Genomic DNA, 12,975 nt, shown 5'->3' on the forward strand with positions numbered 1-12,975 from the left:
CTAGAGGAGATCTGCATGGAGGAATGGGCCAACATAACAACAACAGTGTGTGCCAACCTTGTGAAGACTTACAGAAAACGTTTGTCCTCTGTCATTGCCAACAAAGGATATATAACAAAATATTGAGATGAACTTTTGTTAGTGACCAAATACTTTTTTCCACCATAATTTGCAAAATAAATCTTGCCAAATCAGACAAGGTGATTTTCTGGATTTGTTTTCTCATTTTGACTCTCATAGTTATGGTCTACCTATGATGTCAATTACAGGCCTCTCTCATCTTTTGAAGTGGGAGAACTTGCACAATTGGTGGCTGACTAAATACTTTTTTCCCACACTATGGAGAATAATCACCACTAGATAAAATAAAGCTTATATTACACCGGGAATAACCACAGAATATAAATAATAGAGACACAAAGCCCTGCTACATACATTTGAATGTAAAAGTTTGGGCACCCCTGGTCAAAATTACTGTTATTGTGAACAGTTAAACAAGTTGAAAATGAAATGATCTCTTAAGGGCCTACAGTTAAAAATGACACATTTGGGACTTCCGGGAGGCGGAGCCTTGGGATGGCCGCCTTTTAGTTGAGCTCCTGGATCGCGGGCCCCTTATGAAGTGAAATTCCCGACTTCAATCAAACCCAGCGCCAGGATAAGGTCCGGACAAGGGTCGGTGGCATTGACCCAGCTCTCCGGCTGCCCCGGAGGCACAGGGCGCAAGCAGCGCCGAAGTTAAAGCTGCGCACAGCGGAGCCTTTACAGCGGGAATCCACGATGGTGGAGGAAAGCACAGAGGTACACCCGCCAAGCTCCCATTCAGCTTACCGGCCAGGTGCGGCACGTCGGTGAGCAGCTCCGACGAGACCGAGGGATTCCCCCGGCCGGATCAGCGGTAAGAGCGGTGCAGGAAAGGGGAAGGCAGGAGGCAGAGTCAGACCGGCGCCATTTTGCAGACCCACGTGTCGGGCTCTGGGACAGTATACCACGCTGCAGCTCAGTGGGCTAGGCGCCAGCACATCCCTCCTGAGCCATCCTGGCAGCGCAGCCTCTTTCAAAACATCACACCGCTGACTGTCTCTATACACAGGCTGCAGGATTGCCACTGTCTGGAATAAAGGGGACCACAAAAAGCACTTATGAGTAGCTGTAATGGGGAGAGGAGAAAGAAGGCAGCACTGATTGACACATCTTTCTAATTTAGCTGCTAGATGTAAGCGACACTTATCACGACATCGCTGACTCCCTTATATAATATAACAGACTCTCATTTCATCTCATTATGGATAAATATATGGGCAAAAATGTCAAAGCTGGCAGAAGCTCTACGCGTATCCAGGCAGGCGCATCTCCAACTCCACAGGCTTCTGAGATCAATAGTGAGAACACACAATCTATAGCAGATGCCATCTTGGACCAGTTGACGCCTGTAATTGACAAACGCCTGGCAGCCTTCCAGTCCTCCTTAGATTCGATTCTGTCACAAGTCAATGCCCAAGGAATGCGTATAGCAGAAGCAGAACAGAGAATCTCAGACTTGGAGGACTCCACTAAAGGCCCCTTCACATTAAGCGACGCTGCAGCGATACCGACAACGATCCGGATCGCTGCAGCGTCGCTGTTTGGTCGCTGGAGAGCTGTCACACAGACCGCTCTCCAGCGACCAACGATGCCGGTAACCAGGGTAAACATCGGGCAACTAAGCGCAGGGCCGCGCTTAGTAACCCGATGTTTACCCTGGTTACCATCCTAAAAGTAAAAAAAACAAACAGTACATACTTACCTAACGCTGTCTGTCCTCGGCGCTCTGCTTCTCTGCACTCCTCCTGTACTGGCTGTGAGCACAGCGGCCGGAAAGCAGAGCGGTGACGTCACCGCTCTGCTTTCCGGCTGACCGACGCTCACAGCCAGTACAGGAGGAGTGCAGAGAAGCACAGCGCCGGGGACAGACAGCGGTAGGTAAGTATGTACTGTTTGTTTTTTTTACTTTTAGGATGGTAACCAGGGTAAACATCGGGTTACTAAGCGCGGCCCTGCGCTTAGTTACCCGATGTTTACCCTGGTTACCAGTGAAGACATCGCTGGATCGGTGTCACACACGCCAATCCAGCGATGTCCACGGGAGATCCAGCGTCGAAATAAAGTTCTGGACTTTCTTCAGCGACCAACGATCTCCCAGCAGGGGCCTGATCATTGGTCGCTGTCACACATAACGATTTTATTAACGATATCGTTGCTACGTCACAAAAAGCAACGATATCGTTAACAATATCGTTATGTGTGAAGGTACCTTAAGGCTCTCAAGGACAAACTGACTAATAAATTAAAAGACATTTCAGACCTCCTGGATAAGGTGGATGATCTTGAGAACAGATCCCGCCTCAACAATCTGAGGCTCATAGGCATACCTGAATCTGTCCCCTCATCAGAATTGATTAAACTAACTTCAGAATGGCTTCCGAAATCTCTTGGCATCTCACTACCATCAGGTGCAATAACCATAGAGAGAGCCCACAGGCTGGGACCTTTTAGAGATGGAGACGGAGGCAGACCAAGACAAGTCATTTTCAAAGTCCTTGATTTTCAAGATAAAACCCGCATCCTATCAGCTTACAGGAAACAGCGATCCCTGTTATATGACAATCATAAGTTACTTTTGTTCCAAGATTATTCGGCTACCATGGCAGCAAAACGCAAAGCCTTCAACCCAGCCTGCAGAATTCTTGTGGAAAATAACATCCGTTTTAGCTTGCAGTACCCTTCAATCCTGCGATTCAACTCGGCAGGGAAAAACTGGGTCTTCAATGACCCAAATAAGGCTCTAGAGTTTCTCCGTGGGGAGATCCATCCACCTGCTAACTATAGCCCTACTTGAACGATGAGTTCTACCAGGATTCTTTCATCGTCGGCGATGTTGAGTTTATTATGTTGCTCCTTTGCCCATTGAGTGGCATGTTTTTATTCTGTAAGATGTTCATTTTACAGTTGAGCTATCTGATGATAGTTATAAAAGTTATCTGGGTTGGGGGGGGATTACTGTGTGCGCATCCAATCTGTTTCTGTTAGGCGAGATCTCACGCTTACTCGCTGGGATGGGCGGGGATCTCATTTAAAGTATTTACATGTTGGACAAATGTTTAATCGAACAGGTGTGGGTTGATGACAAGTCAAGATATTGTTAAAGATACCACAATCCGTTCTCTACAATGGTGCTCATGGAATGTAAATGGGCTGAATTCCCCAATTAAGAGGAAAAAGGTTTTAGATTTTTTACATAAACAAAATTTCCATATTATCTTCCTGCAGGAAACACATTGGATAAAAAAATAACCACCCTTCTTTGCTTAGTAGAAAATATACACTTTGCGCAGAGGCATCTTACTCCAAGAAACAACGAGGTGTGGCTATGTTAATCTACAATGGCCTTAAGTATGAAGTTATTGATACCTTAGAGGACCCACAGGGCAGATTTCGTTTGGCCAAGATTGTAATTGAGGGGATAAATTATAGCCTAGTCAATGTTTACGCTCCAAATATACCGGACGCACAGTTTCCAGTCAAAATATTGGAAGGTATGGCGGGGTGGGATACATCTAGGGTGATTATGGGTGGCGACTTTAACGAGGTGGCTGATGCCTCCATGGATAGATCTGGTTCGACAGTCACTCAGATTAGCACAAGGAAACAGCATTCATTCACTTTCGAAACATCTAGACCTAGTGGATATTTGGAGACTGCAACACCCTCTTGAAAGAGATTACTCCCATTACTCCCACGTACATGACTCCCATGCTAGGATAGACTGCTGGCTCCTACACTCTTCACTGCTCTCCACACTAATTCAGACAGATATACTCAACATCCATATCTCAGATCATGCTCCAGTGACAATACATCAGGAGAGGGGGTGGCGTTTCCCATGCTATCTCTATCAATCAGATGATTTTAAGAAACATTTACAAATGTCATGGGAAGTATATAAACAGGACAATCACATTCATTGGAATGACTCACACTTGTTTTGGATGGCGTCAAAAGCAGTAATAAGAGGTCAGATTATCTCTTATGTTAGTCATAAAAAGAAAGATCTAATGAAAAGAACCGTAGATACACAAAATTCGTTGACACTGGCCTATAAGGCATTTAAGTCAAATAATAACCCTCTAACAAAGACAAAGTTTTTAGAGGCTAGAGAGAGAGCAGAGGCTTTGGCACATGAGAGGGCCATGTTGAACTTGGATTACCAGAAACACAAATTCTACAGGTGGGGCAATAAGCCAGGTAGGGTTCGGGCCTCACTTACAAAGCCCTATAGGAAAAGAGCAAAGATACACAAAATACAACACCGTAATCGACATCAAGTAACTAATGATGCAGAAATAGTAGAGGAATTTAGACTTTTTTTCAGCGAATTATACAAATCAGAACCTAAGGGGGGAGTAGAGATTGAGAAATTCCTCCAAAGTCATTTAGCACCAACATTAACTGAGGAAGAGAGGGAGGCAATCAATGCCCCCATATCCACTTCTGAAATTTTACAGGTTATTAATAATCTCAAAATCTCCAAGGCACCGGGCCCGGATGGGTTTAGCAATGAACATTATAAGATTCTAGGACCTAGTCTGGCACCTCACCTTTGTGATTTGTACAATGATGTGGTTAAGGGGCGGCATCTTCCAGACCATTTTAGTGAGGCGGTAGTCATAGTCCTTCCAAAGCCGGGCAAAGATCATATGCAGGTGGAAGGGTATAGGCCAATATTTTTATTTAACTCCGACTTTAAGATTTTTACAAAAATTTTGGCTGACCGACTTCAAAGAATTATCCCTAACTTAATCTCACCACAACAAATCGGGTTTGTTCACGGGAAATCCATCACTTACAATATTAGAACAGCCTTGGGAGCCATATCCTATTGCAGAGCACAAAAACATACGAAATCAATCGTGGTCAGCTTAGACGCTGACAAGGCTTTCGACAGGGTGGCATGGGATTATCTGCACGACCTATTAGCATTTCTAAACTTTGGCCCCTGGTTCTGTGAGGCTATAAAAACAATCTACAAGAATCTGATGTCTAGGTTGTCAGTGAATAACATCTTATCTAAACCATTCGAAATTCAACAGGGAACTCGTCAGGGATATCCCTTGTCCCCCCTGCTATTTAATTTGGCATTGGACCCGCTCCTAAAAACATTGCAGAATGAAGCGGTTTTTGAGGGGGTAGGGTGGGAACAAACTTTGTTAAACTTTCAGCATTTGCAGATGACATTCTTTTATTTATCGCCAATCCAGCCCGAGCAATTCCGGCTATTATGAGAATTTTAAAAGATTTTGGCTCGTGCTTGGGTTTTAATGTCAATTATAGTAAATCAGAGGCCCTGGCAGTTTTTAGAACTGGTAGGTTGCATGATCCAATGTTCCCATTTCACTGGAGCCAGGGGTCTATCAAATATTTAGGGATACGGTTGACAGCAGATATGTCTAATTTGTACACAGCCAATTATAAACCACTGATATCTTCAATAATCAATCTCCTTCACTCATGGAAACACTTCACATTATCATTTTCAGGCAGATGCCATTTAATCAAAATGATAGTCTTCCCTAAACTGCTATATGCCTTTCAGACCCTGCCCCTTCTGTTGTCCAAGACAGATCTTAGCTTACTTAACTCCAGGTTTCGAAAATTTATTTGGGGTGTAGGAGGTAGGATGCGTATTGGCCTTGCTAAACTGCAGGCGAAAAAAAAAGATGGTGGAGTAAATTTTCCGGACATAGGTAGGTACAACCTAGCTGCTAACTTCAGATTTGCCATTGATTGGATAAGGGGTATCTCTCATTTTGCTAACGTGAGTTTAGAACAACAGATGTGTCCACATATCTCGCTGGCGGCATTGCTGCATTTGAGGGGGGAGGAGGTCCCGGCGGAAATACAAGAATACCCAACGTTATGGCAGACAGTGTTGACTTGGAGAGGATGTAGGAGACTTTGCAGGTTAAGTGCTGGGATTTCCCCTTTTCAGCCATTCCTTAAGAATCCAGGATTTTTGGGGGGCAAGGCTCCGTCATTCTATACTCAACTGGCGACTCAGGGATGCAGACAGGCAATAGATCTGCTAGACCTTAATTTTTCTATATCTTCTTTTGAATCTGCCTCGCTCCGATTCCCATCATTTGGCAACAATCCTTTTCTGTTTCTTCAAGCACGCAGTCTAGTTCAAAAATGCCTTCTTACAGGGGGGAAAGAGGGAGGGAGGACCAATCTGGATGGTTTTATTAGAAACACGAGGTCTCAACCGACGTCAATAAGTTCTATTTACTCAGTAATAAGAAGGAAATGGTCGTGGGAAGGTTTGACCACAGGGGTCGCAAGGTGGTCTGGGGATCTTACAGGTTACCAAGCAGGAGACTTCCTTGAAGCAACCACGACACAGAGGAAATTTATTACATACAGCAGTTACACTGACATGGCCCTTTTGATTTTACATAGAGCCTATGTCACTCCTTACTTACAATCTAGAATGACTCCTTCAAATGTATACTTGTGCTCAAAATGTAAATCGCATAAAACACTGACATTTTCCATCATCTGTGGAGTTGCTCAAAGATCCGGGATCTATGGGACAATGTACATTCTGAGCTACAGAGGTTGTGCGGGATCAGCTTCACACTTACGCCGCAATGGGCCATCTTTAACATTATAGACGATGCAAATCATAATTGGCCTAAACACATTAAGGCAACTTTAGTGATCTGGGCCTCGGCCACTAGAAAAAGCATATTACAGCACTGGCTGAATCCGGTGGCTCCATCGCTTTCTCTTATACACACAAAGATTAATTTTTTGTTTAAAATGGAGTGGTTGGAAGCTCAGACTAAGGCCGGCTTCACACTCAGCGTATGAAAATACGGTCCGTATATTACGGCCGTAATACGCTGAAATGTCCCGAAAATAGTGGTTCGTAGCTCCTCCGTAGGCAGGGTGTGTCAGCGTTTTTTGCGCATGGCATCCTCCGTATGTAATCCGTACTGCGTGGTTTTCTCGCAGGCTTGCAAAACCAACATACCGCTATAGAAATGATCCACGTGTCCCAAAAAGAAAAAATAATATATATATATACTGTCTATATATATATATATATATATATATATATATATATATATATATATATATATATATATATATATATGTCATTAGACACATATATGTATATATATTAATATTTATTCCAGCGCTATACAGCTTGAAAGCCGGTAATTCAATTACCGGCTTTTTCTTTCTCCTTCTTAAAACCCGACATGATTTGAGACATGGTTTACATACAGTAAACCATGTCTTCTCTCCATTTTTTTGCAGATTCCACACTACTAATGTCAGTAGAGTGTATCTGCAAAATTTGGCCGTTCTAGCTCTTAAAGTAAAGGGTTAAATGGCGGAAAAAATTGGCGTGGGCTCCCGCGCAATTTTCTCCGCCAGAGTAGTAAAGCCAGTGACTGAGGGCAGATATTAATAGCCTGGAGAGGGTCCATGGTTATTGGCCCCCCCCTGGCTAAAAATATCTGCCCCCAGCCACCCCAGACACCTATCCACAGGGCCGCCATCAGGGCATTACAGGCATCACTGCCGTATGGGGCCCGGTGATGAGGAGCAAAAAGGGGGGCCCGAGCGAGCACGCTGGCAGCCGGTCCGGTCCGCGCTCTGCTCGGGCCCCCCCTGACATTTTTATTCAGGCTGCGGCTGCAGTGCCACTGTGCTGTGCCTGCTGTCTCTAAATGAGCCTTGTACCTTTAAGGCGGCGGTGATTCATGGGCCCGCCCGCCGCAAGTAAGTGACGTCACACGCTGCCCTGCTCCACTTCCTCATTCCGGGACCAGAGCAGAGCAGCGTGCGGCGGCACACCACGTGGACGGCGGAGGCCGAGGGAGCAGAGAAGAGGCAGCGGGGGACCACCGGACGACGAGGGACCCGGCGGAGGAGAAGAGGCAGGCGGCAGCGGGGGACCGGTCACCGGCAGAGGAGAAGAGGGCAGAGGCAAGCGCCGGCGGCAGCGGGGCCCGGGGGACCGGCAGAGCAGAGGAGAAGAGGCAAGCACCGGCGGCAGCGGGGCCCGGGGGACCGGCAGAGCAGAGGAGAAGAGGCAAGCACCGGCGGCAGCGGGGCCCGGGGGACCGGCAGAGCAGAGGAGAAGAGGCAAGCGCCGGCAGCAGCGGGGCCCGGGGGACCGGCAGAGCAGAGGAGAAGAGGCAAGCGCCGGCGGCAGCGGGGCCCGGGGGACCTGTCAGTGGGGCAGAAATGCTGGACACAGTGGGGCACAAATGCTGGACTCAGTGGGGCAGAAATGCTGGACACAGTGGGGCAGAAATGCTGGACACACAGTGGGGCAGAAATGCTGGACTCAGTGGGGCAGAAATGCTGGACTCAGTGGGGCAGAAATGCTGGACTCAGTGGGGCAGAAATGCTGGACTCAGTGGGGCAGAAATGCTGGACTCAGTGGGGCAGAAATGCTGGACTCAGTGGGGCAGAAATGCTGGACTCAGTGGGGCAGAAATGCTGGACTCAGTGGGGCAGAAATGCTGGACTCAGTGGGGCAGAAATGCTGGACACACAGTGGGGCAGAAATGCTGGACTCAGTGGGGCAGAAATGCTGGACACAGTGGGGCAGAAATGCTGGACACAGTGGGGCAGAAATGCTGGACACACAGTGGGGCAGAAATGCTGGACTCAGTGGGGCAGAAATGCTGGACACAGTGGGGCAGAAATGCTAGACTCAGTTGGGCAGAAATGCTGGACTCAGTGGGGCAGAAATGCTGGACACAGTGGGGCAGAAATGCTGGACTCAGTTCGGCAGAAATGCTGGACACAGTGGGGCAGAAATGCTGGACACAGTGGGGCAGAAATGCTGGACACAGTGGGGCAGAAATGCTGGACACAGTGGGGCAGAAATGCTGGACACACAGTGGGGCACAAATGCTGGACACAGTGGGGCACAAATGCTGGACACAGTGGGGCACAAATGCTGGACACAGTGGGGCACAAATGCTGGACACAGTGGGGCACAAATGCTGGACACAGTGGGGCACAAATGCTGGACACAGTGGGGCACAAATGCTGGACACAGTGGGGCACAAATGCTGGACTCAGTGGGGCAGAAATGCTGGACTCAGTGGGGCAGAAATGCTGGACTCAGTGGGGCAGAAATGCTGGACTCAGTGGGGCAGAAATGCTGGACTCAGTGGGGCAGAAATGCTGGACTCAGTGGGGCAGAAATGCTGGACTCAGTGGGGCAGAAATGCTGGACTCAGTGGGGCAGAAATGCTGGACTCAGTGGGGCAGAAATGCTGGACTCAGTGGGGCAGAAATGCTGGACTCAGTGGGGCAGAAATGCTGGACTCAGTGGGGCAGAAATGCTGGACTCAGTGGGGCAGAAATGCTGGACTCAGTGGGGCAGAAATGCTGGACTCAGTGGGGCAGAAATGCTGGACTCAGTGGGGCAGAAATGCTGGACTCAGTGGGGCAGAAATGCTGGACTCAGTGGGGCAGAAATGCTGGACACACAGTGGGGCAGAAATGCTGGACTCAGTGGGGCAGAAATGCTGGACACAGTGGGGCAGAAATGCTGGACACACAGTGGGGCAGAAATGCTGGACTCAGTGGGGCAGAAATGCTGGACACAGTGGGGCAGAAATGCTGGACTCAGTTGGGCAGAAATGCTGGACTCAGTGGGGCAGAAATGCTGGACACAGTGGGGCAGAAATGCTGGACTCAGTTCGGCAGAAATGCTGGACACAGTGGGGCAGAAATGCTGGACACAGTGGGGCAGAAATGCTGGACACAGTGGGGCAGAAATGCTGGACACAGTGGGGCAGAAATGCTGGACACACAGTGGGGCAGAAATGCTGGACACAGTGGGGCAGAAATGCTGGACACAGTGGGGCAGAAATGCTGGACACAGTGGGGCAGAAATGCTGGACACAGTGGGGCAGAAATGCTGGACACAGTGGGGCAGAAATGCTGGACACAGTGGGGCAGAAATGCTGGACACAGTGGGGCAGAAATGCTGGACACAGTGGGGCAGAAATGCTGGACACAGTGGGGCAGAAATGCTGGACACAGTGGGGCAGAAATGCTGGACACAGTGGGGCAGAAATGCTGGACACAGTGGGGCAGAAATGCTGGACACAGTGGGGCAGAAATGCTGGACACAGTGGGGCAGAAATGCTGGACACAGTGGGGCAGAAATGCTGGACACAGTGGGGCAGAAATGCTGGACACAGTGGGGCAGAAATGCTGGACACAGTGGGGCAGAAATGCTGGACACAGTGGGGCAGAAATGCTGGACACAGTGGGGCAGAAATGCTGGACACAGTGGGGCAGAAATGCTGGACACAGTGGGGCAGAAATGCTGGACACAGTGGGGCAGAAATGCTGGACACAGTGGGGCAGAAATGCTGGACTCAGTGGGGCAGAATGCTGGACACAGTGGGGCAGAAATGCTGGACTCATTGGGGCAGAAATGCTGGACACAGTGGGGCAGAAATGCTGGACTCAGTGGGGCAGAGATGCTGGACTCAGTGGGGCAGAAATGCTGGACTCAGTGGGGCAGAAATGCTGGACTCAGTGGGGCAGAAATGCTGGACTCAGTGGGGCAGAAATGCTGGACTCAGTGGGGCAGAAATGCTGGACACACAGTGGGGCAGAAATGCTGGACTCAGTGGGGCAGAAATGCTGGACTCAGTGGGGCAGAAATGCTGGACTCAGTGGGGCAGAAATGCTGGACTCAGTGGGGCAGAAATGCTGGACTCAGTGGGGCAGAAATGCTGGACTCAGTGGGGCAGAAATGCTGGACTCAGTGGGGCAGAAATGCTGGACTCAGTGGGGCAGAAATGCTGGACTCAGTGGGGCAGAAATGCTGGACTCAGTGGGGCAGAAATGCTGGACTCAGTGGGGCAGAAATGCTGGACTCAGTGGGGCAGAAATGCTGGACTCAGTGGGGCAGAAATGCTGGACTCAGTGGGGCAGAAATGCTGGACTCAGTGGGGCAGAAATGCTGGACTCAGTGGGGCAGAAATGCTGGACTCAGTGGGGCAGAAATGCTGGACTCAGTGGGGCAGAAATGCTGGACTCAGTGGGGCAGAAATGCTGGACTCAGTGGGGCAGAAATGCTGGACTCAGTGGGGCAGAAATGCTGGACTCAGTGGGGCAGAAATGCTGGACTCAGTGGGGCAGAAATGCTGGACTCAGTGGGGCAGAAATGCTGGACTCAGTGGGGCAGAAATGCTGGACTCAGTGGGGCAGAAATGCTGGACTCAGTGGGGCAGAAATGCTGGACTCAGTGGGGCAGAAATGCTGGACTCAGTTCGGCAGAAATGCTGGACACAGTGGGGCAGAAATGCTGGACACAGTGGGGCAGAAATGCTGGACACAGTGGGGCAGAAATGCTGGACACAGTGGGGCAGAAATGCTGGACACACAGTGGGGCAGAAATGCTGGACACAGTGGGGCAGAAATGCTGGACACAGTGGGGCAGAAATGCTGGACTCAGTGGGGCAGAAATGCTGGACTCAGTGGGGCAGAAATGCTGGACTCAGTGGGGCAGAAATGCTGGACTCAGTGGGGCAGAAATGCTGGACTCAGTGGGGCAGAAATGCTGGACTCAGTGGGGCAGAAATGCTGGACACAGTGGGGCAGAAATGCTGGACACAGTGGGGCAGAAATGCTGGACACAGTGGGGCAGAAATGCTGGACACAGTGGGGCAGAAATGCTGGACTCAGTGGGGCAGAAATGCTGGACTCAGTGGGGCAGAAATGCTGGACACAGTGGGGCAGAAATGCTGGACTCAGTGGGGCAGAATGCTGGACACAGTGGGGCAGAAATGCTGGACTCAGTGGGGCAGAAATGCTGGACACAGTGGGGCAGAAATGCTGGAGACAGTGGGGCAGAAATGCTGGAGACAGTGGGGCAGAAATGCTGGAGACAGTGGGGCAGAAATGCTGGACACAGTGGGGCAGAAATGCTGGACACAGTGGGGCAGAAATGCTGGACACAGTGGGGCAGAAATGCTGGACACAGTGGGGCAGAAATGCTGGACACAGTGGGGCAGAAATGCTGGACACAGTGGGGCAGAAATGCTGGACACAGTGGGGCAGAAATGCTGGACACAGTGGGGCAGAAATGCTGGACACAGTGGGGCAGAAATGCTGGACACAGTGGGGCAGAAATGCTGGACACAGTGGGGCAGAAATGCTGGACACAGTGGGGCAGAAATGCTGGACACAGTGGGGCAGAAATGCTGGACACAGTGACAGGGGCAGAATGCTGGACACAGTGACAGGGGCAGAATGCTGGACACAGTGACAGGGGCAGAATGCTGGACACAGTGACAGGGGCAGAATGCTGGACACAGTGACAGGGGCAGAATGCTGGACACAGTGACAGGGGCAGAATGCTGGACACAGTGACAGGGGCAGAATGCTGGACACAGTGACAGGGGCAGAATGCTGGACACAGTGACAGGGGCAGAATGCTGGACACAGTGACAGGGGCAGAATGCTGGACACAGTGACAGGGGCAGAATGCTGGACACAGTGACAGGGGCAGAATGCTGGACACAGTGACAGGGGCAGAATGCTGGACACAGTGACAGGGGCAGAATGCTGGACACAGTGACAGGGGCAGAATGCTGGACACAGTGACAGGGGCAGAATGCTGGACACAGTGACAGGGGCAGAATGCTGGACACAGTGACAGGGGCAGAATGCTGGACACAGTGACAGGGGCAGAATGCTGGACACAGTGACAGGGGTAGAATGCTGGACACAGTGACAGGGGCAGAATGCTGGACACAGGGGCAGACTGTGAGACCCGGGGGCAGAATGCTGGACATTCGGGCAGAATGCTGGAAATTGGGGCAGAATGCGAGACACGGGGCAGAATGGAGATACAGGGCATGATTGGAGACACGGGGCAGG

At 49.9% G+C, this 12,975-nt stretch overlaps 1 protein-coding gene across 1 annotated transcript in view; it reads left to right on the forward strand.

Annotated features, from left to right (window-relative positions):
* The window catches only part of LOC138666668 (zinc finger protein 271-like), a 77,290-nt gene that overhangs the window by 14,786 nt on the left and 49,529 nt on the right, over nucleotides 1-12,975 (forward strand). Inside the window, exon 7 of the mRNA XM_069754857.1 lies at nucleotides 624-801. Within this exon, the coding sequence (XP_069610958.1) occupies nucleotides 624-801 (178 nt within the window). The remainder of the gene's footprint in view (nucleotides 1-623; nucleotides 802-12,975) is intronic.

The sequence above is a fragment of the Ranitomeya imitator genome, chromosome 2 (genome assembly GCF_032444005.1).
Source record: "Ranitomeya imitator isolate aRanImi1 chromosome 2, aRanImi1.pri, whole genome shotgun sequence".
In the NCBI taxonomy this organism is placed as follows: Eukaryota; Metazoa; Chordata; class Amphibia; order Anura; family Dendrobatidae; genus Ranitomeya; species Ranitomeya imitator.